The 27,783-nt window shown below is 38.8% G+C and overlaps 1 protein-coding gene across 1 annotated transcript in view; it reads left to right on the top strand.

The window, feature by feature from the left end:
- The first annotated feature begins 3,256 nt into the window (after window positions 1–3,256).
- The window catches only part of LOC132393076 (plastin-2-like), a 69,749-nt gene continuing 45,222 nt past the window's right edge, over window positions 3,257–27,783 (top strand). Inside the window, exons 1-6 of the mRNA XM_059967853.1 lie at window positions 3,257–3,322; window positions 16,914–17,013; window positions 17,815–17,972; window positions 21,628–21,754; window positions 23,962–24,097; window positions 26,723–26,804. Of these exons, the coding sequence (XP_059823836.1) occupies window positions 16,947–17,013; window positions 17,815–17,972; window positions 21,628–21,754; window positions 23,962–24,097; window positions 26,723–26,804 (570 nt within the window). The 5' untranslated portion in view covers window positions 3,257–3,322; window positions 16,914–16,946. The remainder of the gene's footprint in view (window positions 3,323–16,913; window positions 17,014–17,814; window positions 17,973–21,627; window positions 21,755–23,961; window positions 24,098–26,722; window positions 26,805–27,783) is intronic.

The following is a 27,783-nucleotide window of genomic DNA, read 5'->3' as shown; positions in this document are numbered from 1 at the left end:
AGTCTGTTTTCCTTGGAGCAATGGAGGATGAGAGGTGACCTGATAGAGGTGTGTAAGATGGTGAGAGGCATTGATTGTGTAGATAGTCAGAGGCTTTTTCCCAGGGCTGAAGTGGCTAGCACGAGAGGGCACAGTTTTAAGGTGCTTGGAAGTAGGTACAGAGGAGATGTCAGGGATAATTTTTTTATGCAGAGTGGTGAGCGCGTGGAATTGGTTGCCAGCGACGGTGGTGGAGGCAGATACAATAGGGTCTTTTAAGAGACTCCTGGACAGATATATAGAGCTCAGAAAAACAGAGGGCTATGGGTAACCTTGGGTAATTTCTCAGGTAAGGACATGTTCGGCACAGCTTTGTGGGCCGCAGGGCCTGTATTATGCTGTAGGTTTTCTCTGTTTCTATGTTTCTAAGCCTGAAGAGCCTGCTGGGAAAATCACTGGAATCAGCCACTGAATTTTATTTTTAGATAGCTGAAACTTTATCCACTTAGAAAGGTAACAGTCTGAGGTAAAGAATACAGTATAAAATTTATTAGCTTATGTGTTTTTGCTGAGGAACATGTTCATAGTTCATAAAGCCCACTTTAAAGTATTCCTGGTGGGATTACACCAGCACTTTGTGTCACCTTACTACAGCCACTTCTGGCTTTCTGAGCAGAACAGTTGTCTCTGGCCTGAATGTCAGGGATTGTTACTTCATAGCCATCCTGCTATAGGCATCTTCAGACAGAACAGTGGGCACCAAGGAATTTTAAGCATCGGTTCCTGTCACTATTACCTGATCATAATGAAGGCTTTTCTTATTTTATGACTATCTGGAGAAGTCAAATCTCAGAGTTGTATTCTGCATACATACTTTGATAATAACTTTATTAATAAATTTATTTATTTATAATAAATTTATTATTGTGGAACAAGCTTCCAGTAGAAGTGGTAGAGGCAGGTTCGATTTTGTCATTAAAAAAAAATTGGATAGGTATATGGACCGGAAAGGAATGGGGGGTTATGAGCTGAGTGCAGGTAGGTGGGACTAGGTGAGAGTAAGCATTCGGCACGGACTAGAAGGGCTGGGATGGCCTGTTTCCATGCTGTAATTGTTATATGGTTATACGGTTAACAAAATTAATCTTTGACCCTTTGATCATTTTGAATTTTTTCACTGTTTCTGTCATTGCAGTTGATCAAGTAATTGTGATTGTGTGTGTGGGTTGCTGGGTTGAGATGTCATTGACACCTATCTTGTCTGACATTTTCATTGTCAGAGTGACAAGCAAGCTGATGGTTGACAATAAGAAGCTGAGAGCCTTGATTGTATTAAATGCAGAGCAGATTCAAAAAGTCGTTGCTTAACCTTGTTTCTAATTCTTTTATTTGCAAACAAGCCACTGTAAATATACTGTTGAAGATAGATGGAGGTTGATACTTGATACAATAGGATTCTTAGATCTTTTTTGATATAGATCTTCAAGTGAATCAAAGTATAGTGTTTGGATGAGGAGCTGCTCTGGATAAGGATCAGTCATGCAAGTGTATTTCAGTCTCCATTTAAAATTCATACATCCTGCCATTTTTATATCATTGTTATAAATTCTTGCTTCCACTGTTCTAGCTCAAAATTAAACTTCAAAGTAAATTTATTATCAAAGTACATATGTCACCATATATAACCCTGAGATTAATTTTCTTGTGGGCATACTCAATGAATCCATAATAAAATAATAACCATAATAGAATCAATGAAAGACTGTACCAACTTAGACGTTTAATCAGTGTGCAAGCAAACAACAAACTGCAAATACAGAAAGGAAGAAATAATAATAATAAATAAATAAGCAATAAATATCAATAACATAAGATGAAGAGTCTTTGAAAATGAATCCATAGATTATGGGAATATTTCAATGATGGAGCAAGTGAAGTTATCCCCTTTAGTTCAAGAGGCTAATGGTTGAGGGGTGATAACTAATCCTGAACCAGGTGGTGTGAGTTCTGAGGTTCCTGTACCTTCTTCCTGATGGCCATATCAAGAAGGGAGCGTGGCCTGTGTCATGGGATCCATGATGATGCTTTCCTGCGACAATGTTTCATGTAGTTGTACTCAATGATGGGAGAGCTTTACCCATGATGGACTGAGCCATATCTATTAGTTTTTAATGGATCTTCAGTTCAAGGGCATCGGTGTTTCCATACCAGGCTGTGATGTTAGCCAGTCAATATACTGTCTACAACACACCTATAGAAGTTTGTCAAAGTTTTAGATGTCAGGCTGAATCTTCACAAACTCCTAATGAAGTAGAGGCACTGCCGTGCTTTCTTTGTAATTGCTCTCACAGTCTGGGCCCAGGACAGGTCCTCTAGAATGATATCACCAAGGAACTTAAAATTGCTGACTCGTTCCACCTCTGATCCTCCAATGAGGACAGGCTCATGGACCTCTGGTTTCTTCCTCCTGAAGTCAGTGATCATCTCCTTGGTCTTGCTGACATTGAGTAAGAGGTAGATATTATGGCATCAGTCAGCCAGATTTCAATCTCCCTCCTATATGCTGATGCATCACCAGCTTTGATGCAGCCTACAATAGTGGTGTCATCAGCAAACTTTAATATGGCATCGGAGCTATGCTTAGTCACGCAGACGTAAGTGTATAGTGGATTCATACAAAGCATCTTGTTTACAATATAAATATGGACAGATGGAACAACTAATAAGAAAAAGTCACATTTTTTAATAATTAAGGCACTAGCTGTAAGTAATCTCATCATCTTCATATTTTATTGTATAGACTTGGTATAAATTTGTACGTTTAATTATCATTAAAAATTGCAGTAAATTTTAAGCAGGAAATGAATGTAGGCCTTAACCAGTAAATAATAAATGTATCAAGGATTAATGTAGCAATCACTTTTTTCTTTTAGGTCTGTTATCTATGTGGGTTTGGCAATGTGCTGGCTCCTAATCATTGGAGCAGAAGATTACCTATTTCCCTTGTAAGTTCACCAAAAGAAGGACCTTATTCAGGATAACTTGATAATAAATAATCTGGTTAGATTGCACATCATGAAGTCTTTCTGGAGAATGGTGATCAGGTGGGACAATCAAAGAGTGAACACGGGCAGTGAGCCGGATCATGCGTTAACAGTTTCTGCTGTGTATTGCCTTATAAAGACAAATCTTACACTCTTTTGGATCACATGTCACTTACCACCACAAACTCACTTCCTTCCTCTTAAGGCAACTGCTTGACATATGTGTTCTCTTCTTCCAGGAGACACTGCGGACTCCTTTCAGACAGTTGCAGAGTAAAAGCAAAGCCTGTTTCACCAAGGTAAAGATGGAAGCGATCTTAAGAATTTTGCCGTGGGATTTTTTTTCAATGCAAAGGAATGAAAGTCACATTTTGGCTTGCTATGCTGAAATTAATCTTTAGACTTGTTTAACAGAGTCAGTGCTATAAACATGTGATGATTGTTTTAATCAAAATTACCGGAAGCTTGTGGTTAGGCTATGTACCAGGCAGCCGTTTTGATTGTGAGTACTTAATTGGTCTATCTTCTAATGCCACTTTATGGTATGGTTGGAGAGGAATCAGTGAGAATTACAAAATGCTTTATTTGTTGGTCAGGTTCCTCTTTTGTGCTATTGGGTTTGGCACAGTCACATAAACAAGACACCATTTGCTAATATCTGATTGCATGACACACGATTCGAAGTGCTGTTCTGTTTTTACGACAGCTTTTTGTTCTCGCAACTCTTATTGCATTTAGTATTTGGCATTTCTGATCCAGATTAGGATTTATATTTTATACTTTCTCATGTTTGTTTGAGGCCCAGTCTGCCTAATGGATAGGGATATTAATGTGTTGACTTGCTTGTCAGTGGAACTCCTGTGCTGTACAGAATCCTAAGCAATTCAGTTGCAGAATGTGGAGGCCAACGATTCTTCTTAAAATAGGTAATTTTAATCATTCAACATGTAGGTGCAGCAAGTAATTAAGAGAACAAATGGAAGGACAGTATAAGAGCGGGCTTTGTAAATATGGAGTCCTCTAGGTGTGGTCTCACCAGCATATTGTACAATGCACAGAGGGAAGTACTTGCATTGGAGACTGTTTAGAGGAGGTACATTAGGTTGATTCCCAGAAAGACGGGGCTGTTTTATAAGGAAAAATGAAGTAGATTGGGCTTCTCCTCACTGGAGGTCAGAAGAATAAAAGAAAGTCAGTGAAACGCAAGATTCTGAGAAAGGTTCTTATGGTGGAAATGGAGAGGATGTTTTACCATACTTATATCCCCTACTGTTTTAAATAAAGAAGATATAGTTTCTCAATAAAAGAGGTTGCTAATTTAAGGTGGGGGGTGAAGTGTATTTCTTCTCTCAGAGAGCTGTGAGTGTTTGGAATTTTCTATTCCAAAGTTGTGGAGACTGGATCATTGAATACATTAAAAGCTGTGATAGATTTTTGGTTTATAAGTGGAATTAAAGATTCTACACTAATATGTGGGAAAATGAAGCCAAGGGTATGATCAGATCAACCAAGATTTCATGTAACGGCAGAAAAGCTGATTGCCTCCAGCTGTTTAAGTTTTTTGTCCTTCTTTGAAAGGAGGATATAAGAAAACATACAAATATCATCTTTAATGTGTTAATACAGCATCAAATATATGCCAAGAAATTACTTTTAATACACAGTATGCATAACTTATTCTTAGACATGTCTATATATTGGAGTATTTGAACACCAACTTATTAAGATTTACTTAGATATCTCAGTTTGATGCAGTTCAGAATTTTTTCAAGGAATTACCCTATTTTAATTAGTAACTTGAAATAACACAGAAACTATAAACTTTGCTTCCTACACAGTTCAATTCTAACAAGGTACTTTTTACTGAATGCACTGTTCATTAGAATAAACTGCAGTCTAACTGAGCAGAAGTCTAACTGTTCGAACATGCGGAAGTGATGTATGAGGGGAAATGGTGAAAGTGACTATTAAGGAACTAAAAATTACATGTTGCAAAAGTGTGGCACATTCTGTCAATGTCTTCAGCTTCTGAGGAAACCTTTGCAGAAAATTTTACCTTCTAACCCAATGATGTATGGATGAATAGATGCTGACCCAACATGGCTAGCATCTGATACCTACAGTGATAAATGGAGTGGTTCCTTCATCACTTGGCTCAAACTTGCATCCTCCATCCTCCGGTGGCATCGTAAAACAATAAACTGTGCCACTAATGCCTTTATATCTTCAGCGTCTGTCATTTGCAAAGCTTTAAAATGCATGTCCAGTGGAGGATGATTGCGGATATCAGTTGAAGAATGAAAGCTCAGTGGATGGGTGGCTCAGAATTAAGGAGGAAGTTGAGGAATATTCAGAAGGAGCATCGGCAGATAGGGATGTATGATGTCGGAGACGTAGTTCATGAGCAAGTGTACTTAATGTTTCTTGAAGGAATGAATCACAGTAGGGTGGGTGATGCGGCTTGCGGTGAAGATCAACATGGTCCTTCCAATCCAATGATTCGTTTAGATTAAAACAGAAGATGCTAGAAATATTCAGTAGGCAGGCCCATCGGAGTTAACATTTCAGTTGTAGACCTTTCGTCAGAACAGCAGGTGGGCCTGACCTGCTGAGCATTTCCAGCATTTTCTGTTTTATTTTTGATTTCCAGCATCTGCAGTTTTATTGTTTGGATTCACATGGATTGTACACAAGTAGATTCATGAATGAGGGCTGCAACCTTGATTAAGCAGTGCTGTAGTGATCAAATTATTGAACCGGTAAGTCAGAGAGGACACAAGAGACTGTAGATGCTGGAATCTGAAGCAACAAAAATCTGCTGGAGGACTCAGTGCCGAGGTAGGATTTTGACTTGAAACAATTTCTTCCCCCACCACCCCCCACCACAGATGCTGCTCAACCTGCTGAGTTCCTCCAACAAATTGTTTGTTGTGCTAGTAATATAGAAGGCTGGATGAATAATGAAACCATGAATTCAAATCCCATCAGGCAGCTGTAAAATTTAAATTCAGTTAATAATCAAGACTATTAAGTAATAATGATGACGACAAAACCATAAGATTGTCCTAATGTCTTTCAAGGTAGGAAAACTGCCATCTTACCTGTTCTAGAATATGTGTGAACTTAGGCCCACCCATGTAGTTGACTATGAAGAGATTTAACAAGACATTCTCTTCAGGGGCAATAAATGCTGGACTTGCCAATGACGTGCAGATTTCAAAAAGATGAAAGAATGGGCTTTTGGAGCTTGTTATTCTGATCTTGCACAGGGGTTGTTAAATCTTGTTAAATCAGGGGTTGCTGATGGCATGGTTTGAAAGGCCAGAAAGGCCTATTCCAGGCTGTATCTCTAAATAAATAAATATGTGTCTACATTGCTATTATTTATTTCCAAGTATTATCAGAATAGTAGCAATGTCTAGGTAGCTAAATTTGAAAGATAGAAACACAGAAGGATCTCAGTTTTACTAGTTTAGACTAATAACATGTTAAATTAAGAATCAATAATGAATGACAGAACTATTTAAATAGAGCAACCGAAGCTAACAGAGGATGATAAATTAATGTAAGGTTTTGATGGGTGAAGAGGAAGAAACTATTTCCTCTAGTTAGGTATGTGGTAATGACGATTGCTGAATTTATAATCATCACCAGTAATGAAAGGAGAGGGTAAGATAAACCTTTTTTTTTAAACAGAAGAAATATTAGAGCATACGCAAAACCAGAAAGTCCTGGTTAATATCAGCAGATCAGGCAGAATCTGTGTACAGTGGGAACAAAGTCAATGTCTGAAGTTGATGACTAGAAAGGTTCTGATGGTCATTAGCTCTTATTCTGGCTCCACAGACATGTCATTGCAACTATGCATCTTCCTTCATTTCAAATTGTCTACCTACTCAGACTAACCTTGCCTCAATTACTTTGTAAGGTGGAATAGTTAATATGCCAACATAGAAAATCAGGAACAAAACTGCAGATGATCTAAATCCAATAAAAAAAAACTTGAAAAAAAGTGCTTGAGAAGCTCAGTGGGTCTGATAGCATCTGCAAGAGTAGTTTATTCTCTGTGTCCCAGACTACTTGCATCTGATTTGCTTTCATTTAAAACTTGCTTCTAGCCTGTTAGATCTGACTTCAGAAAATGTGTGACTTTATATCAGGATGAAATACTCTGGAAGATTTCAAATATGAGTACACATTCTGAAATTCATACTGTGATATGCTGTAAATGGCATGATGAAACTCAAAATGGGACCTGCTCTTTTTGTTATTTCCTGTTGTTGGTTTGCCTTGAATACTGAATTGAAGGCACACAATTGTTACTCATCGTATCAGAATTTCATATAGTAAATGACATTTAGCTCAAGTTAAGTGGAGTTTCAGATCTGCTCCCTAAGTAGGCTTAGGGAAAGAAGTACACTGGAAACTAACTGCATGATGTTGAAGGTAAAACAATCCATTTAATATTCAACAGTGGGGCAGATTTATTTTTAAACCCTAGTCATACCTGGGTTTGTAGTGGGACAAATACCACTAGAAGACTGCCAACGTGGCAGAACATTTTATTTTACTATTTGTCCAATTCAAAATGGGTAATGAAATCTTCATTGAGAAAAACTTGCATCTGTATAGTGATTTTATAAGCTCAGCACTGTTTTAAAGAGGAATTGAGACGAGCTGTTGGCCATGCTGTCACCCCAATTCTGAAACCTGATACCAAATCTGTAGGGTGCATCTTTGGCATTGTGAGTTTTGAACAGGAAGGCTCTCTTTAGGCCACTTCTTTGGTGTTGTGGAGAGTCATAGAGACATCGATTCAGAGTAACATATAGCAAGGAAACTGACCCTTCAGCCCACCAGGTCTGAGCTGACTACCAGGCAAGCATTTATACCAATCCTAAATTAAATAAGTTTTTAAAAAATTTCCTCCACATGCCCTTCAAGTTCCGATTCATATTCTATCACTTACCTACACAATGGGGACAATTTACAATGGCCTTTTAATCCACCAGGTCTGCATATTGTTGGGATATGGGAGGAAACCAGAGAACTTGGAGGAAACCCATACATTCAGAGAGGGAGCTCCACACTGTCAGCACTGGAGATCAGGAATGAACCTGAGTCTATGGCGCCTTGAGGCAATAGTACTACCAACTGCACCACTGTGTCATACTGCACCTGCTACCTCGGAGATGTCCTGTACTTTCATATCTGCTGCTATGCTGACCATGCCCCCTCCCAAAAGTCCTAATCTTTTTTAGATCTCCTTAAAGTGTTGCTGTACAAGGGCCCCCTGTGTATTTCCTGTGCTCTCTGGTGCTGAGCTCTTTTTCAAGCAATTTCCTTGCTTCTTCTAAATGAGGAAAACCACAGGCCTGTCCCTGACATCATCTCATGGAACACAAGCCAATGTGATCAAGCCGAAAAATCAGTCCTGGTTTATTGTTCACTGGTCTTGTTAGTCTTTAGAAATCTGAGGGAGAAAATAAATAGTCAAAAGTCAAAATCCTACATCAGGACTGAGTTCCCTGTTAGATTGTCTGCTGTGCATCTTCTTTTACACCACCTGCCCCATCCTCTGCCCTAACACTCCAGTAGTATGGTTTATATAAGGAAAACTTAATTTAATGAGTGACTTTAATTAAATTGCTTAGAATAGACAGCAGAACACTGTATGAAACATGCAGACAGAGACCATTCATTCTGCAAGTGATATAGAACTTTAATGGTCTCTGCTTGTTAATTAGTGTTATCTTTTAAAAATTTTTTCATTCAAAAGACTGTTGGATAGTTTAACACCTTAGTAAATATAATTGAATTTTAAGATCTGATAAAATATTAGTATTTTTGCAGTCTAATATACTTTGCAAAATTATCCATTTTAGGTTTAGTAATCCAGAGAATATCTCAGGGAACAGGTGCTTGTTTAGCTGTTGGCATCAGCCTCACTACTAGAGCAGAGAACAGCACAAGAGCTGTCAAGTTAATCCTCCACTTGGGATCAGTGCTGCTCAGAATTTCAATAAAATATGAAGAAAATATTAATTATGTATTTGCTTAGGGAAAAGTTTGGCATGGATCTTGATGAAGCTGGTTGGTCTGCTTTCCCAGTAATATGCTCAATCCCTTGTCTGATAGGAGATGGAATTTCCATGGGGTGTGGCTTCACACAGATGCAGCACAACATCCTGCAGAGCATTATCCTAATGCCTTTTACCAGAAGCTGCTGCATTTCTGACCCTATGTCTTAAACAAGTAAACAAAGGGGGTAGTAGTGGAATAAAAGTCAAACTTAGAATTAAAAAAAGATTTCATGGATATAACACTGTTGTTCAGGAACTCAACCTGGTATTCCTGCATTGGTTTCTGTCCATGTCTATGGAATATGAGGACTTGCATTAATATACCACTTCTCATGACCTTTCAATAGTTATTATAGTAAACTTTTCAATTCTTAATTTTTAATGTTTAATTTTTAGATTTTACCCCAAGTATATTTATAAGGACATAAGAAATAGGAATAGGTCATCAGGCCTGTTGAGCCTGCTCCAACATTCAATAAGATCATGGCTGAACTGGCCATGGACTCCACTCCACCTGCCTGCCTTTTCCCTATAAGCCTTAATTCCCCTACAATGCAAAAATATATCTAACTATGTTTAAAATATATTTAATGAGGTAGCTTCTACTGCTTCCCTGGGTAGAGAATCCCACAGATGCACCACTCTCTAGGAAAAGCAGTTCCTCCTCATCTCAATCCTAAATCTACTGCCCTGAATGTTGAGGCTGTCTGCTTGTTCTATTCTCACCTACCAGTGGAAACAATATTACAAGCTCTGCCTTATCGATCCCTTTCATGATTTTATATATCTCTATAAGATCTCCTCTCATTCTTCTGAATTCCAGTCTGTGTTGTCCCTGGTAACTCAGTCTCTCCTCATAGGCTAACACCTCATATCTGCAATCAACTTGGTGAATATCCTCTGCACTTTCTCCAAAGCCAATATGCCTGTTTGGCACGGACTAGAAGGGCCGAGATGGCCTGTTTCTGTGCTGTAATTGTTATATGTTATATCATTTATTTAACAAAAAAGGGAAACAGGAACTACATGTAGCTTTTCAGGTGCAGCCTCATTAGTCCCTGTACAGTTGCAGCATAACCTCCCTGCTCATAAATTCAATCTCTCTAACAATAAAAGCCAACATTCTGTTTGCCTTCCGGATAATCTGTTGTACCTAGAATCCAACCTTTTGTGATTCATCCACAAGCACTTACAAGTCCCTCTGCACAGCAGCATGCTGCAAATTTTCACCATTTAAAGAATAACCTACTCTTCTATTTTCCTTCCAAAGTGAATTACTTTGATCTATCTTTTTTTACCCTATCTTTCAGGCCCTTGCCCATTCATTTAACTCCAACCCTTTGCAGGTTCGTTGCATCCTCTGCACAATTTGCTTTTCTGCTCAGTTTAGTGTCATCAGTAAACTTAGCTATGCTGACACTCAACCCCCTCTTCCAAATCATTAATGTACATTATGAACAGTTGCAGGCCCAGCTCTGACTCCTACAGTACTCTGCCAATCAGAGAACTATCTCATCCCAACTTTCTGCCTGCTATTGGCACAGAAGCATATCGATACAGCACAATCCTCGCTGATTTGATTTCAGAATCAGAATCAGAACTGGGTTTAATATCTATGACATACGTTGTGAAATTTGTAAACTTTATGGCAGAGAGGAAGAAGCTGTTCCTGAATCAATGGGTGTGTGCCTTCAGGCTTCTGTACCTCCTACCCAATGGTAACAGTGTGAAGAGGGCATGTCCTGGGTGGTGGGAATTCTTAATGATGGACACCACCTTTCTGAGGCACCGCTCCTTGAAGATGTCTTGGATACTACAGAGGCTAGTACCCACGATGAAGCTGACTAATTTTATATTTATGCAACTTACTTTGATCTTGTGCAGTAGCCCCCACCCTGATACCAGATGGTGATGTAGGCAATCCAGAATGTTCTCCATGGTACATTTGTAGAAATTCTTGAGTGTTTTCCTCGACAAACCAAATCTCCTCAGACTCCTGATGAAATATAGCTGCTGTCTTTCCTTCTTTATAGCTGCATCAATATGTTGTGTCCAGTTTAGGTTGTCAGAGATATTGACACCCAGGAACTTGAAATTTCCTCCACTTCTGATCCATCTTTGGTGATTGGTTTGTGTTCCTTGTCTTACCCTACCTGAAGTCCACAGTCAGCTTGTTGGTCTTATGTATGCTGAGTGCAAGGTTGTTGCTGAAACACCACTCAACCAGCTGAGCTCTCTCACTCCTGTATGCCCTCTTGTCACCATCTGAACTTCTGGCAACAATGGTTGTATCATCAGCAAACTTATAGATGGCATTTGAGCTGTGTCTAGCCACACAGTCATGAGTGTAGAGAGAGTAGAGCAGTGGGCTAAGCACAGATCCCTGAGGTGTGCCAGTGTTGATTGTCAGTGAGGTGAAGGTGTTATTTCCAATCCACATAGATTGTTGTCTTCTGGTTAGGAATTCAAGGATCTAGTTGCAGAGGGACTGTGGGAATGATGGTGTTAAATTTTGAGCTATAGTCAATAAAAAGCATCCTGACATTGGTATTTGCATTGTCCAGGTGATCCAAGGCTGCCTGGAGAGCTATTGAGATTGTGTCTGCTCTAGACCTATTGTGGCGATAGGCAAATTACAGCGGGTCCAGGTCCTTGCTGAGGTAGGAGTTGATTCTAGCCATGACCGACCTCTCAAAACACTTAATCACCTTAGATGTGAGTGCTACTGAACAGTAGTTTTTGAGGCAGCTCATGCTGCTCTTCTTGAGCATTGGTATAATTGTTGCCCTTTTGAAGCAAGTTAGAAGTTCCGTCTGTAGCAGTGAGAGATTGAAAATGTCTTTGAATATCCCCACCAGTTGATTGGCACAGGTTTTCAGAGCCTTACCAGGTACCCCATCTGCCTTGCGAAGGTTCATCCTCTTGATAGACAGCCTAACTTTGACTTCCAAGACAGAGATCACAGGGTCATTGGATGCTGCAGGGATCCTCATAGCTGTGGTTTTATTTTCCCTTTCAAAGCGAGCTTAAAAGGCGTTGAGCTTGTCCGGTAGTGACCGTTACTGCCATTCAACATGTTGGGTTTTGCTTGATGTTGGTAAATAGCCTGCAAATCCTGCCAGAATTGACATGCATCTGATGTTGCCTCTAACCTCTCCTGGAATTCCTATTTGGTTGTTGAAGTAGACCTTCTCAAGTCATACCTTATTTCTTTAACAGACCTGGATCACAGACTAAAATGCCACAGATTTACCCCTCAGGAGATGACGAACCTCCTGGTTCATCCACAGCTTTTAATTTGGGAACGTACAGTATGTTTTCGTAGGCCACGCTCATCCACATGGGTTTTAATGAAGTTAGTAACAACTGCAGCATACTCATCCAGACTTGAAGATAACTGACTCCCTGAGGACTTTCCAGTCCACTGATTCAAAGCAGTCCTGTAAGTGCTCCTGTGTTTTCCTTGTCCATACCTCTTGGTCCTCATTACTGGTGTTGCGGTCTTCAGTCTCTGCCTACACTCAGGGAGAGGAAGTACAGCCAAGTGATCAGACTTAGCAAAGTGTGGGCCTGGGACAGCACAAAAGGCACTCTTGATCTTAGTGTAACAGTGGCCCAGTGTGTTATTTCCTCTGGTATTACAGGTGATTTGTTGATAATAATAATTTTGTGACTTTATCAAGCTGGCCTGGTTACAAATGTTTACATTTGACACAAATGATATGTTTCACTGTATGTTTCTGTGTTTGATGTACTTGGATAAATAAAGCAAATCTTTATTGGTTAATCAATCCTCTATCCATGTCAATAATTACCCTCAACTCCATGCATCATTATCTTATGGATAAGTATTTCATGCAGCACCATATCAAATGCCTCCTGGAAATCCAACTTTACAACATCTACCTGTTCCACCTATGCATTATGCTCATTATATCCTCAAAGAACTTCAGCAAGTTTGTCAGACAGGACCTGCATTTTCTGGATCCATGCTGCGTCTTCCTGATTGTAACACTTATATCCAGATGTCTCACTATTTCTTCCTTAATGATTTATCATCAAATATAATTTGCTAATCTGGAATCTAAAGTATTCTCACTCCAACTCATCTACTACAGTTTGGGAGTGAAGCTTAAATCCTTGCATAATGTGGGTGGAGCCACGACTACATTCCCAAAGGGAGCTCATGAAATATTTTCAAAAATGTCATTTGTCATTCAATGGGAATTCTGCTTAAGGATTACAAAGGAACATTCTTGAAAAATGATTTATAGTGAAAATTGACTTTGCTGTTGCTAATTTTTTTTGGTTTCAAAATCCCAGGAAATAAAGCTGTTACACTTCTTAGCTCTTTTATCAATAAATGATGGAAAATAATATTTACTCTTTGTTAGGTCCATCACCAAAGTTGCTAACCTTAATAAATTGCAGCCTAATGTAAGTATAAAGTCAGCTGTATCAATATTTCAAATGTGGGTCCAAATCAAACTGCATTGCATTCTTTATATAGCACTAGTGTGTAATCTGTTTCAAGTTCACTTTCCTACTGGATCTCAAATCTTATTTGCAGAACAGTACATGTTCTGTGAAATATTTTCAGAGTTCAGTTTTTAGGACTTGTTGAAAGCTGTGGAAGTGTCTTTTTTTTGGAAGCAAAGAGGAAGTCAATTCACTTTCACTGATCAGCTGTGTGACATGTACAAAGTGAATCGAGACAGGGAACACCAGCGCCTGCAGTTCCTAGCTGCCCCTTATGCCGTTGGCATTTAGAGTAGCAGTGAAGGTCCTCTATCTCTGATGGTGCTCATGGTTTCCTTTATCATACTGGTAGTTTCCTCTTGGTTTTCATGACTGTCAGCCATGCAAGTCCCGGGTGGAGACTCAGAAATACCATCACACTCAGATGTAGAAGGATTCTTCATTGCTGTCCTGTAACAGTTTTGTTTTACTTGTCAGGGATGTTAGAGCTGAGCTAAACCCCAAACCTGGAGGACCGGTGGACCACTCTTAGTCTGGCCTTTACCCTTTGACCCTACCAAGAACCAAATCATAAACCCTGACTCCAGCCAACATACCATAGCTCTCCAGGTCATTGAGGCAGGCAAGCCTTCAACCACAACAAGATTATGGTCTTCCTGGAGACATGACTGCAGTTACTGAAATATAAAGCAAAAATTGACTATGAAAGAACTTAATGGCTCAAACAGCGTTTGTGGAGGCAAAGGATTGGTCAGTGTTTCAGGTCAAGACCCTTCATCAGGATTGAGTGTATGGAGGGAAGACAACCTCAACAGTAGAAGAGGGAAGAGATGAGACAGAGGCAATAGGATGGGCCAGATTGAGTGGCTGAGTCGGGGGGTGGTGAAGGATTCCTGTTGCTGTCTATAAGGAGTTGGAATATTCTCCCTGAGACTGTGTAGGTTGCCTGCTGGTGCTTTGGTTTCCTCCCACTTTCCAAAGTGTACGGGTTAGTCGGTCAGTTGGTCATTTGGGTCAGGGCCAGGAAAGCCTGTTACCATGCTGTACGTATCTCTTAAATATAAAATAAATAAATAAAGTATGGGCAGAAGGATCTGGGTGGGAGAGGGGCAGTGTTGAGCAGAGGTTGGTAGGGGATCACTGGAAGCAGATGAGGGAGGGAAGGTGAGAATGGGATGGGGAGGGTGATAAATCTGGGAGGAAGGTAAGCAAGGGAAGAGACACCCTGAGTGGACTGGTGGGAATGGGAGGGGAACATAGGGGGAGTGGATTATCCAAAATTGGTCATTCATTGTTCATGCAGTTGGGGTGGAGGTTAAATGAGTGGTTGCTGTTCTTTAAGTTAGCAGTTAATATTGCATTGGCAATGGAGAAGGCCAAGATCAGAGAGGTTTGTGTGGGTGTGGGAAAGGGAATTGAAATGATAAGCAACTGGAAACTCAGGATGTCCAGTAAGGACAGAGCGCAAAAGTCCAGCAAAAAGTAGTGAATCAAGATTGTGTGGTGCTTCAGTGGTGGGATGTTCCAAATTGTGCAAATTTACTTCAATTCCCATTTTAAAAACAAAGCATTCTTTGAGTTAATTTATAATATATATTTTTCACTCCAAACAGCTGTGTCTGGGTTTATAATGGGAATAGCCCATATGAGCTCATAATATTGTAATTAAACCTTCTTGCCTATGGTGACTACAGTTTCCACTGGGGACGAAATTTAAATGGAAAAAGTTACAACAATTAGAGTAACAAATTATAGATTGTGGTTTGCATTTTGAAATTAGGTTGTGGCTGCAAATTATTGTTACTATGTGACTATATTGTTCGGCATGATCTAAACTATAGGCAATATTTTTCCATTAGAAGTTGACATAGTGACATAGAAGTTGAAACATTCAAGCATCAATATCAATCAGCTTCAGAAAATGTCACTAAAAACCAGAGCGTGAAATAACTTCCTCTTTGCTTCCAAAATTGAAGCCTGTTTCTCAACTTGGAGCAAGTCATGAACATACATTTCAATTATATGCTGCAATAGTTAATTGAACTTGATTTTTGAAAATGCTTTAGGAATTCTCATAATAAAGTTTAAAAAAGACACAAGCTACTTTAAATCAGTTTGTGGAGAGTCTTCGTATAGAATCTGAGAGAAAGGTAGCATCAAATTATATACCTCTGCGTCTGTAATAGAGTGAATTTGATATCTACCTTCCCTGATTGAATGTCTCTATCTAATAGGAAAAAAGGTACTTTGTAATTAATAGAGTTGTTCCTGTTAATCTGAAAAACGTGCCACGCTTTCCTCATGTACTAAACACACATTACCAATCAAAAACATGATGACATTTCACTAAGTTCAAACCTTTCCAGTAACTTGATTTAGGGCATACAATTTCACTTGCACCTCAGTTCACTAAAATGTAGGTTCATATCTGGTGTCATTGGAATTCTAATATTGTATTTGAACATTATTATTTTTATTTAATAAAATAATATTTTATTCTAACACCTATAGACTAATTATTTTTTTCTTTACAATTGTTGGTAATATTTCAGGGATCATTTATTAAATTCATGAGAAGTAATGGTTTTACTGCAATATATTCTCTTTTGAATTTATTCTCGGCCTATAAGCTCCAGCAGCAAGGTCAGCATTACCTTCAAAGGTAGTGATGGACGTATTGCTTCAAGATGATTGAAGGTTCTCTCACAAATGTGTACACAATTTTAACCAACAATGATGACCAGATGGTAATTGATATCCAAGACAAACTGATGCTTGATTTGGAGAACTTAAAGGTTGACCCATGTCCTTGTTCTAGCTGGTAGATTGTGGGGTTTCTGTGTTCTTTTGGAGATTTGGCAAGTTATTGTGGTTATGCAGGTTTCATGTTTTATACAGAATATATCAATAATTTGACAAATTAAGGCTCAAACTGCCATCAGAAGTACCACTGATTTAGATGTAAAAGTACACTTAGAGCCAAATTCTAGTGCGGGTGAACACATAAATACCTTATCAGAACCCTTTGCAATGTATGTGTGGAGAGGTGCTATATACTGATGCCAAATTCATCTGAAGTGAGGGCATAAGAGATCTTACAAATGCTGGAAGTCTTAAACACAAAAGATGCTGGAGGAACTCAGCAGGTCAGGCAGCAGCTATGGAGGGAAATGTACAGATGATATTTCAGGCTTTCAGAGGGTCTGAGCCTGAAACATTAAGTAAAACATATTTCCTTTCTTGAGTAGTAATGAATGCTGTTGAGAGAAATTACTCTTTTTGAAGTAATATGCAGATAATAATCAAAATATTATAAATCTGGTTTCAGGTTAACTTGCCTTCATAGAGATATTTGAAGACCATGGCAGAAACACCACAGATCTCCAATGAAGAACTGGAAGAACTTAAAGATGCATTTTCAAAAATCGGTGAGTGTCTCAGATACATGATTTCCACAGAGGTAAACCGGAAAGGACCATTGATCCTGCCTGACTACGATGGAGGAACATAAATGTGTGTCTCATTTGACGATGGAATCAGCAATTTCTGACCTTGCTAAAATACCTGCTGCATGCTCAGTAAATAATTTTGCATTGGTGGTTTTAAAAATGCTGTGGAGGGAACAGCTGGAAGTCACTTCCAGATGAATAAATTCCAGATCACAGGCAAAAAGGATATCTTTTTCCTCAAGCATGGGACAAATAACTTACCTTGCATCAGTTAGTTATTCAATCATAGTTTTAGTCCAGCAACACTTAACTGTTTCTGGATAAATGCTTCTAAAAGTAGTGGAAATTTCATTACTTCTACTCAATGCAGTTAGTTTAAATGAATGTAGTAAGATCCAGAGGGAAATCAGTGGAAAGGTAATAGAATTTGTTGCTACTGTTATTGTTTTATTTCCCCCTGTATACACTAAATTTCGTCACTATGGTGATCTCTTGTGATGCTGACTGTATGCTCCTCCTACTTCCAGAATGATGAAGTGGATTTTCCCAGGGAACTTCATTGTACCACAGTGTTTCTGGAGGCCAGTAGTGGGGTGTCAGGGTGGTCAAGTTGCAGCTAGCCATCTATTTACCCAGAACTATCTACAGACAGAACAATACTTATCTGTAAACAGTGCTCGAATCCATCGCACCCTTAAACTGGCCACATCCCTCGTTGATTGAATCACTTGTAACATTATGATTTTAAAGGTTTTAATTAAACCTCATTTTGTTTTTCAGATATTGATAGCTCTGGATACATTGATAGCAGTGAACTCCAAAATCTTTTTAAAGAAGCCAACCAACCAATCCCAGGCTTCAAAGTCCGTGAACTAAAAGAAAAGTTAGCAGAATCTGGAAATCAGAAAGACCGAATTAGTTTTGAAGAATTTATTGAGGTGGGTTTCTTTTGTGCCCTTTTGGTTTACTTCTGCTGAGAAGGTCAACATACAAACATTATTGTTTTACTAATCGTTGCTGAAGGAACATTGAGAAAGATAGGAAAAATGTGTGGGTCCCTTTCATTGAGATACTTCAGATGAACAATATACCACCAGTTTAGGACATAACAAAGTCTTGCAAACAGTAATAGAGTAACTGACTAATTTAGTTCAAATTTAAATGAGTGTATAATTCAGTACTACAAAACTTTTCAATGTCTATTGGAGAGGTCAGACAGATTCCTTGTTTAAACCCTGACCCAAAAGACAGTGTCATTTTGATTTAAAACACATGTAATTCTTAGTGTAACCCCTGCCTTAGTGTAAATGATGTCTGAGCTCAAAATAGCATCTCTTCAAAGTACTCAACACTGAGTATTTTCACACATGTGCATGTTGCTGCCAGAAGCAGTTTTACTGACCATCCCTGTTTCAGAGCAAAACCCAAGTTTGTCTAACCTCTAATCCACACAGCAAGCACCAACCTCCCTGAGTAAAATAATACCATTAAATGTAGAAATTAACTTTCAAATTATCAGTTGTATTGACACTTAGAAAGTTGATTTTGAAATTCTCTTTCATGCTTTTATATTCCTCCTTCCAATAACTATAGACCCCCATGGCCACAGTTTTGCAGATTATCTTCCTCCATTTTCCCTTCTCATGTTTCCCTATTTTAATTACCTGATCATTTTCCAATATCCCTTCAGCTTCCAAGACCATGAACTCCTCCCAAATTCTACCACTCGCCTACATAGTAGATACGTTTCTAGGAGATATGAGGAGGTATAAGGCATTCCTTCCCTCCTGCAGGTCAACCTAGGACAAGTTGTAGCACATTCTTAGCTCCCCCCCCCAATCAAGGTCATGTGAATCCATGGTGGTGGTTGGTCGTATGAGCAGCAGTGCACATCACAAGTCCTTGGTTATACAACCACTGACACCAGGTAGACAATCTCTGGAGAGTATTGATAATGGCTGGGGTCATCCATCTTGTAAAGACACTGCCCTGAAGAAGGCAATGGCAAACCACTTCTGTAGAAAATTTTGTCAAAAATAATCATGGTCATAGATAGTCCATGATTGCCCTCGTCATATGACACAGACATAATGATGATCATACACAGTAGAACAATTTACAATCTGAATGTTATTGGAATGTGGGAGGAATCTAGAGGACCTGGGGGAAATCTAAGAGGTCACAGGAGAGCATGTTGTCTCCACACAGGCAGCTCCAGGATTGAACCTGGCTTGCTGGAGCTATGAGGCAGTAGTTCTACTAGCTATACTACTGTGCTGCCTTCTGCAAGTAACTTGAGTCAAATCTTCTGTAATTCTCTTCACCAATCCAGTACTTTTTGAAGTGTAATTTAGCAAAAAGTTTTTCCTTGATTTATCTTTCAAATATTTTACATTTATCCTGAAATTTTTAGCATTTTGTTTTATTTACATAAGTCAATAACTGGAAACTATTTGCTTGTCTTAAATTTTCATAATTTAAGATTTACTTCACACTGAAATCAAGGATGAAATGAAGACCATTGAAGACAAATTAGTTTATTATTTCCAATCTAGAAAATTTATTGTAAAAAATTAAATGGGTGAAAATTGCATTGTGTCGCAATTATTAAGTTTTTTTGCTGTAGGTATTTATTAGGCAAATTAAAAGACCAAGGAATCTAAATGAAATTTCTTATGGACAAGTGGGCAATAAATGTTGGTCTTGCCTGCATCATGCAGATTCTAAAAATGAACTTAAGAAAGAAAGTACAGCAATTTTACAAGGGGGTGGTAACTGAAGGATTTAAAAGTGAAAATTCAAAATTTGCCTTCCAATTTGTGGCCTTTGCCACAAGCCTCACAAAAATAACATCTGGTTGTCCGCCTTCCCAATGGAATACATAATACAGTACAGGCTAGAATTGCTATCTCTGTGTATAGATATGAATTAAGCTTCCCATAGAATATTTAAGCCATCATATTCCTGGGGGATATGGAATGAACAAACACCCTGCAGTTGAATTACAGCATATAGTGGCCCCTGAAAATGTAGCCAATATATGGTGCAATTCAACTGCATGATTTCACTTTAAGAGAAGACTCAGGGATGTACTGTGATTTAAAGGCATGGCGCACAAATAGTATACATGAGCAAGCTTCTGTGTACAAAATTGACCTACCGTGTTGTATACTTCCGGAATACACAAACATGCTGAAGCTTTGAGTTACCCAGAGTTTGTTAGGCAATCTGGCTTCAGGTTTAGTGGAGATTGATCATCCTATGTCTTGAGTTGGATATCCTAGAGGATTTACAGCTTCAATACAGAAACCAGCATCCTGCCACCCCAGTCCCATCCTAATGGCCTCCTGAAATTAATAAGGGTTTGGCTGGACCTTTTAATTGGATAATTTTATTATTACTGCTCTCATTATTTTTGCAAAATCTTGCACCATGAATGGTTGATGTACATTATCAGGAGTGTTTAATGGGCATATTACAAGTAAGGATCATCCCTGGCAGAAGATAAGAGAAAGGATTTGAGTAAACAAGTTTGAAATGAGGAAGCATAATAATTCCCTTAGAGACACTAGATTTGCAGCCAGAACTGTGCAGAGCGATAGTGAGGCTAGTAAGGAGTTTGATCAGCAGTTTAGACAAGACATCCGTCAGAAAGCCTGAGTTAGCTTCATGAAAAAATATTGAAGGGTACAGAGAACAGAATTAACCCAGGATTCATGGAGATAAGCTATATTAATGTATTACTGTGGTAAATATTGTGATTGGTCTACCCTTCTTTTTGTTAGCTATATCACCCAAAGACTGAAAATGCTGGAAACACTCAGCAAGTTAGGTAGCATCTGGGAAAGGGAAAAACAGTTAACATTTTAACTGAAGACCCTTTATTCCAATTTCCAGTATCTGCAGTTGTTTGATTTCCCATTATAGTGAGCATCACACTCAGCGAGAGCACATTTACCTCTCGGCAACAGCTTGTGGGTTTGTGTTTTGCTCCAGAGACCTGAGTACATAACTATGTCAACACTTCAATGCAATACTGTGGGTATATAATACAGTCAGGGTACTGCTGACAGTCACATTAAATTGAAGCATTATCTGCCCTCTGATGTGAATACAAGGATCCCATAGCAATGATGGAGTTATAAAAACTCCTTGTCAATACTTACTATTTAACCAATTTATCTGTTAATTACTACATTGCTAGTATGGGATCTTGCCGTGCATTAATTAGTCACCCAATTTCCTTCATACCTGAACTTCAACAGTACCTCACTGGTCATGGAAGACACTATAGAAATGCAATACTTTTCTAATGCATTATGATGACTTGTAGTTCTGGTACTGTAAGTTAGTTCCTGCCTACGCTCTAGGTGCCCTGTTGTTTATGTAGTTCCGTGTGCTTGGTAAATGTTTCTCACTGGGATAAAGCATAAATGCAAGGCTACTTACAGCAGCACCTCATTATATCTGGTCCTCAGACAGATTGGTTTGTCACCCGTTCCTGCCTTGTTGAACTTTATAAACCTTACTTCCAAACTGCTTGATACTGATTGTTTTAACTCCACCATTGAAATATGTCTTGCATTTTCACAGCTTTACTATGGTTTGAAGAGTGACGATGTCGCTAAAACTTTCCGAAAACAACTCTTAAAGAAGGAGGGAATATGTGCTGTTCAAGGAACTGAGAAGTCTAGTGAAGGAACTCAGCATTCATACTCAGGTACCATGGGTGACTCGTTCATTTTGTGTGGTCCAAAGGAAACCTGACTCTATCTGGTGTTATAGATTTGATTTGAGTGAATTTGATTCTTGCCTTTAAGGGGCTTTAGATGTGCACAGGAGAGAGAAACAGAAAGGCATACAGACAGATTGATACAAAACTGGGCAGAGGCTGATTCAAGTTCAAGTTCAGTTTATTGTTATTCAACCATACACGTGTATACCGCCAAATGAAACATTTCTCCAGACCAAGGTGCACAACACAGTACATATAACTCAGAAACACACAACATTTATGAACTTATTTAGTGATACAGCTTGGAGTAGGCCCTTTGAGCCACTCTGCCCCAACAACTTTCTACAAACCTGATCAACCCCAACATAAAGTAATATTACCAGCAATAAACTAACAAATAATAAGATGCATTTATGATGCATGTTAAAGAGTAAACAGTATAACGCTACTGGCTCTTCGTATGTGATGAGAACTGGGTGGTGGTAGGGAGTTCAAGTAGTCTCGATGTCTGAGGGAAGAAGCTGCTCCTTATCCTAACAGTCCTTGTCCTAATGCTATGGTACCTCCTACCTGATGGTAGAGGGTCAAAGAGATTACTGGAAGATGGAAGAGATCATTGACAGTGCTAAGGGCCTGCAGACACAGCAGTCCTGATAAATATCTTTGATGATTGGAAGAGAGACCCCACTGATTCTCTTAGTACAGTAAGGTAGTTTAATCATAACCTCAGAGAAATGCATAGCAGAATACTGATCTTTGGTCCTGGAAGCATAAGTGATGGACAGTGGAGGAGCATTATTTCATTGAGTGCTACAAGCTCATTAACTATTGTTCAGCTAATTCCCATAAAATTGAACTAGGCTCTGGATAAAAGTGAATAAGGACATTATTCAAAGATATGCCCAGTAATGAAAATAACATCAGTATTTTTTAAAGATCTCCTGTGTATAGTATGTGACAGTATTTGACGCTGGATAATAAAGTGAAGCACTACTATCAGCTAAAATGGTTAGAAGAATAAGAACAAGTGCCAATAGGAACATCTTCACATTTTGGTGTTTAACATTTAGAATGGTCTTCATAAACAGGCCAGCCAGGTAAGATGTGGACCTTATTCAACCTCTGGACTGAAGGATCTTCTCTATCTGTAATATTTATTTATTTTAAGAGATGCCGTTCAGAATAGGCACTTTCAGCCCTTTGAACCACATGTCCCAGCAACCTCCAACAAATCGATATAATCCTACCTTAATCATGGGACAATTTACAATGACCAGTAACCTAACTGGTGCGTCTTTGGACTGTTGGAGGAAACTGGAAGTCCCAGAGAAAACTCACGCATTCCACAGGGAGGACGTAGAGACTTCCTACAGAGGATGCTGGGATTGAACTCCGAACTCCGAAGCCCCAAGCTGTAATAGTGTCGCGCTAATCACTCCACTACTGTGGTGCCCATAAATCTAATACTTTCATGTGGCATATTAAAATAATCTCATGCTAACCTTTTTGAAATATGACTCACTGTTATTTCTGGTAGAAAAATACACATTAATGAGTATTGTATAGTCACAATATTTTCATAAAGATTTGTGTACATTGGATAAATTTCAGTTATAACTAGCAAGTTAACATAATTTAAAACAATGCACTGCTTCTGTTGAAGATATTCAATAACCAGATAAAAGTCATAAGAAAATATGCAAACTGGTCTTGCCAGCTAGAGTTACCAAAATACTAAGAGCAGGCAACAGTGAAGAAGGTGTTTTTTTTCTCACTCTACAGGAATGATGATTGCAGTGATCAACATCCTAATCCTGTGGGCGAAGGATTTTCCCCAATCTTTCCCAGTGCATTAGTAGAACTGTGCTTTCCAGTTATAGCTCATTGTCTGCAAAGTGAAAGACATTTACTGCCAACACATTGTTATTGGTTTATATTACTTTTGTTTCTTTAACAACTATTAAGCACAAACTAATGTGTTCTGATTAATGTCATTTCCAGTGTTACTGTGATGCACCATGTGTAATGTATATGGAAGAGGATGGAGATGGGGAAGGGAGGGAAAAGCATAGTGGTATTTCTGTAAAAATGTTCAGTACATTGATGAGCCAGGAAGATCAGCATCTTACCCTGCTTTCCTTCTTCTGACTCTCAATAAATCATCAACTGAGTTCTCATCTTCTTCCTTGTAGAGGAAGAACGATTTGCTTTTGTTAATTGGATCAACAAGGCTTTGGAAAAGGATCCAGATTGTCAGCAACTCATTCCTATGGATGCCAACAGTGACACTGAACTTTTTGCAGCTGTTGGGAATGGCATCATCCTTTGGTAAGTGTTGTACATTTTCTTCACTGGCTTACAATGGTCTCTAACAACCCATCGGCGTTTATTGCCAAATGCATCAAGTAGAATGGGGCCTATGAATTGATTGACACATAATTACTACCCTAATTTGGCTGTCTGCAATTAAAATCAATTGACCTTCCAATACCATGACCCATTTATCAAACCTGACTTTACCTTGTATTGTTCCTTTCATTGCCAATGAGTCAGTGCCAGCAAACCACCAGCTTTGCCCACCACTATGTTACCTGGCTATGCTTTATAGAAGATCAAACAATTTAGATGAGAAATTAAAACATTCTCCATAATACATTCCCCAATGATTTTCAGAACAAATGAGAAGTATCTGGGTATGTGCTCTTCACAGTGGAATGTTTGAGTATTAAGTGAAATATTTGTAGAGATAGAGAGTGATATTTGTGTCTGAACAGCAAGTTAATGTTAGAACTGGAGAGGCTGCAGGACAGTTTCACTAAAATTAGATTCGGGCATCTGGGGCTAAACTACATTTGGACTCCAAAGATAATAAGTGCATCCCCTTAAATTTAGGAGGTTGAACTTTGGTTTAATTGTGTGTTTCAAATGAATAAGGGAAAATATACACTTAAATGATTTCTTCTGGTGGAGGAATCCAGAACAAAGGAATACATTGTCAACGTCAACACCCCCTTCATCCTTTCCCAGCATCTCCAAATATTAGAACACATAATTAATAGTAACACACAAGTTTCTGAAGGAATACAATGGGTCAGGCAGCATCTGTGGAGAGAAATGGGCAGTTGGCATTTTGGGTTAGGATACTTCATCTGCATCTTGTGCATTGTTCCAACACCAGCATCCCTTGTGTCTACATAATTAATCTTTAATTTTTTTTAAATCCTACACCTTGCCCTTCTTCCATGCAACTATCCTTCTCTATTTAGATGAATAGGCCTGATGTCCCTTCACAGAATCAGATTCAGATAGCAGCTTTTATAGTCAACATAAGGAAATTCAACAGTCCATTCTTCACCAGTTCAATCCATGCAGAGTCCAATGTTGGAACAGACTGGGAAACAGTTAACAAGTTTGAGGCTTGGAAAACTGTGTGGGAGTCCATACTTACTTATACTGGAAATAAATGAAGGCATCTTCCCAAGAAAGTACAATTATTGCAGCATTTCTGCCTGGATTTATCAGGAAGATCCAACACATTAGTTAATCTCTCCATGAATACAGCCTGATGTGGGTATTTCTAGTACCTTCTGTTTTTAATGTGAACTATGTGAGCTTAGTAAAGTAGCAAAGCTTTCTCCTAGAATCACCTTACTACCTGCGCTGATGTTCTTAGCATTATAAAAAAAAAGCGAATTGATGGGTTTACCTAAAGCTCTGATAAGGGATATTATATTAATGTTGTCTTGGTACAGTGGAAGGGTTTTTTGAACAATCGTGTCACTTGGTAGATATAAAGGGATTATCAACTCATTTGTGCCACTTTAGGCACAAAGCGAGAATGACTGAATGTTCATATTACCTCCCCTTTCTTGCCTCTTAATTCCGTCTTGCAGATATTTTGTTTCCTTCAAGTGTTGTTTTGTGTTGGTTCTGATGGCAATAGGAAATGTCTGTTGTAAGAAACTGGTGTCCACATCTTCCCTTCTGCCACTTCCTTTACATGTTCACTTTGTGGCAGTTTCATGGGTAACAGCAGAACTTGATTTTTTTCAGCAGAGGGGAAGGGGAATATCCAAGCTTAAAAGATAAAGCTAGGATGGAATACAAATGCAAAATCCTGCAGATGCTGGAAACTGAAATAAAAACAGAGGATGTTTGAACATTTAAGCAGGTCAGGCAGCAGTGGGGGGGGGGGGGGGATGGATCAAATTAGTGTTCAAGGTCAAAAAAATTTTCATTAAAGTTAACATCTGGCCTGTTCAGTATTTTACATGTTTATTGAATTGTTCTTTAATCTTAGCTGGCTTCATAAAGGTCATCAGTTATGGGGTGTAAAGGAAACGGCACGATTGGGAATCAAATTCGAGTCACTGGGTTGAAAGTCCACACATTACCGCTGTACCACTGAGGATTGTAGAAACCATGCTGTAGACAGGAGTTGATGTGCAGAGTCAAAAGCAAGTTTCACTTTCTTTTAGCCAAGATGTGCAAAAAAATATAGGTGTGGGCAAATATAGGCCATCAGTCGAACTCAAAAATGCAGTGATCTAAACACAAGCTAAGCAACCCAAAATCTTGATGCACAAATAAGATCCAAAAATAGCAGTCAGTACACGGACATTAAAAAGCTCAGAAAAGACTGAAAAAAATACCAGAGGCCCTTGTTACACTTTAAGACCAAACAAAGTAAGGTACAGGAAGCAGGGTTTAAAAGCACAGATGTTAATTGGGAATATGAGCAGTCACTGATCAATACTAAGGGATTTTTTTCAGAACTGATTGGACTATCTTAGGGAACTATGTTTGCCCCTGCTGGCTAATCCTGGTAAAAGCTGGAGTTCTAACATGGGGATATAGTCATTTCATTTTATTTTTTGTTTGAAGGTTATTTGGCCTTTGAAATAATAGAAACTAACCACTCTGCTGTTCTGATTAACTTCTATTTTAATCTAGTAAAATGATCAATCTGTCGGTGCCCGATACCATTGACGAGAGGACAATCAACAAAAAGAAGCTCACCCCTTTCACTATCCAGGTATTAAGATTAACTACATGGACTGAATTAATGAAAATATTTGCATCTTTTTAACATTAGGATGGCTGTCACTGACACCAGATGTATTGAATGTCTTGTAATATTTCTGATATATAAAGGCAATCTAATTTGTTTCAGTTAAAAAAAATTGCTTGGAGTACAAGACAACAGCAAGGGAGGAGGAAAATTTCCTGCAGGGTTGATTGGCTGAAGTTGACTCCAGGCCAAGGTTCTAAGAGATAGGTATCAATTAAAGCTGTCTACTGAAAGTTAGTCTGATCCCTTTGAAGGGGAGTTAAATTATGCTAGGTGTGATCCTTCTAGGCATTTGATAAGTGACTATGACTTGGGACATTGCAGACTGATGCAATGTGGGACAGTGTAGGCTTCAGTGTTCATACATTGGAATGGGAGGCGCAAAGCAGGAGCTATCTGCAGTCTGCTCTGCTGTCAGTTAGCAGCTTTTCACCAGCCATGATGCAGCTGCTGAGGAATCTCTGTGAAGCAGCACTGGGCCAGGCATTGCAAGAATGCACAAATTTGGCACAATTTAACAAATGAATTTGATTTGTGAGCAATGTTCCCTCTAATTTATAATGACCAGTGTGCACAAAAATCTTGTGCTGTGCAATTTTTTGCCCAGTGACAACATCATGCACTGAATTTTATATATGGAGGTATTCATTTTAACAGCTAGCAAAACACTATCAACAAGAACTTTGATCTCCTCTCGGTTTGATTGTTTTCGCTCTTATTCATCTGCACTTTCACAAAACATATATAGCAGGCCTGCAGTGGGAAATGAAGCATTTTCTCACCGGAGCTGTCCATATGTGATTTGCTTGCTAAATGGCACTTTAAAAAGTCAAGTTTTTAAATATTACTGCACTTGTCCCCACTTGCAAATTCTCCAGCAACTTTTGCATCGCGACAATACACGCAGGTAACACTGGTTTCTGTATTGTACATAAATAGTTCT

Source organism: Hypanus sabinus, chromosome 4, assembly GCF_030144855.1.
Source record: "Hypanus sabinus isolate sHypSab1 chromosome 4, sHypSab1.hap1, whole genome shotgun sequence".
Classification (NCBI taxonomy): Eukaryota; Metazoa; Chordata; class Chondrichthyes; order Myliobatiformes; family Dasyatidae; genus Hypanus; species Hypanus sabinus.
The sequence above is the reverse complement of the archived record's forward strand: the minus strand, read 5'-3'. Positions and strand labels throughout refer to the sequence as shown.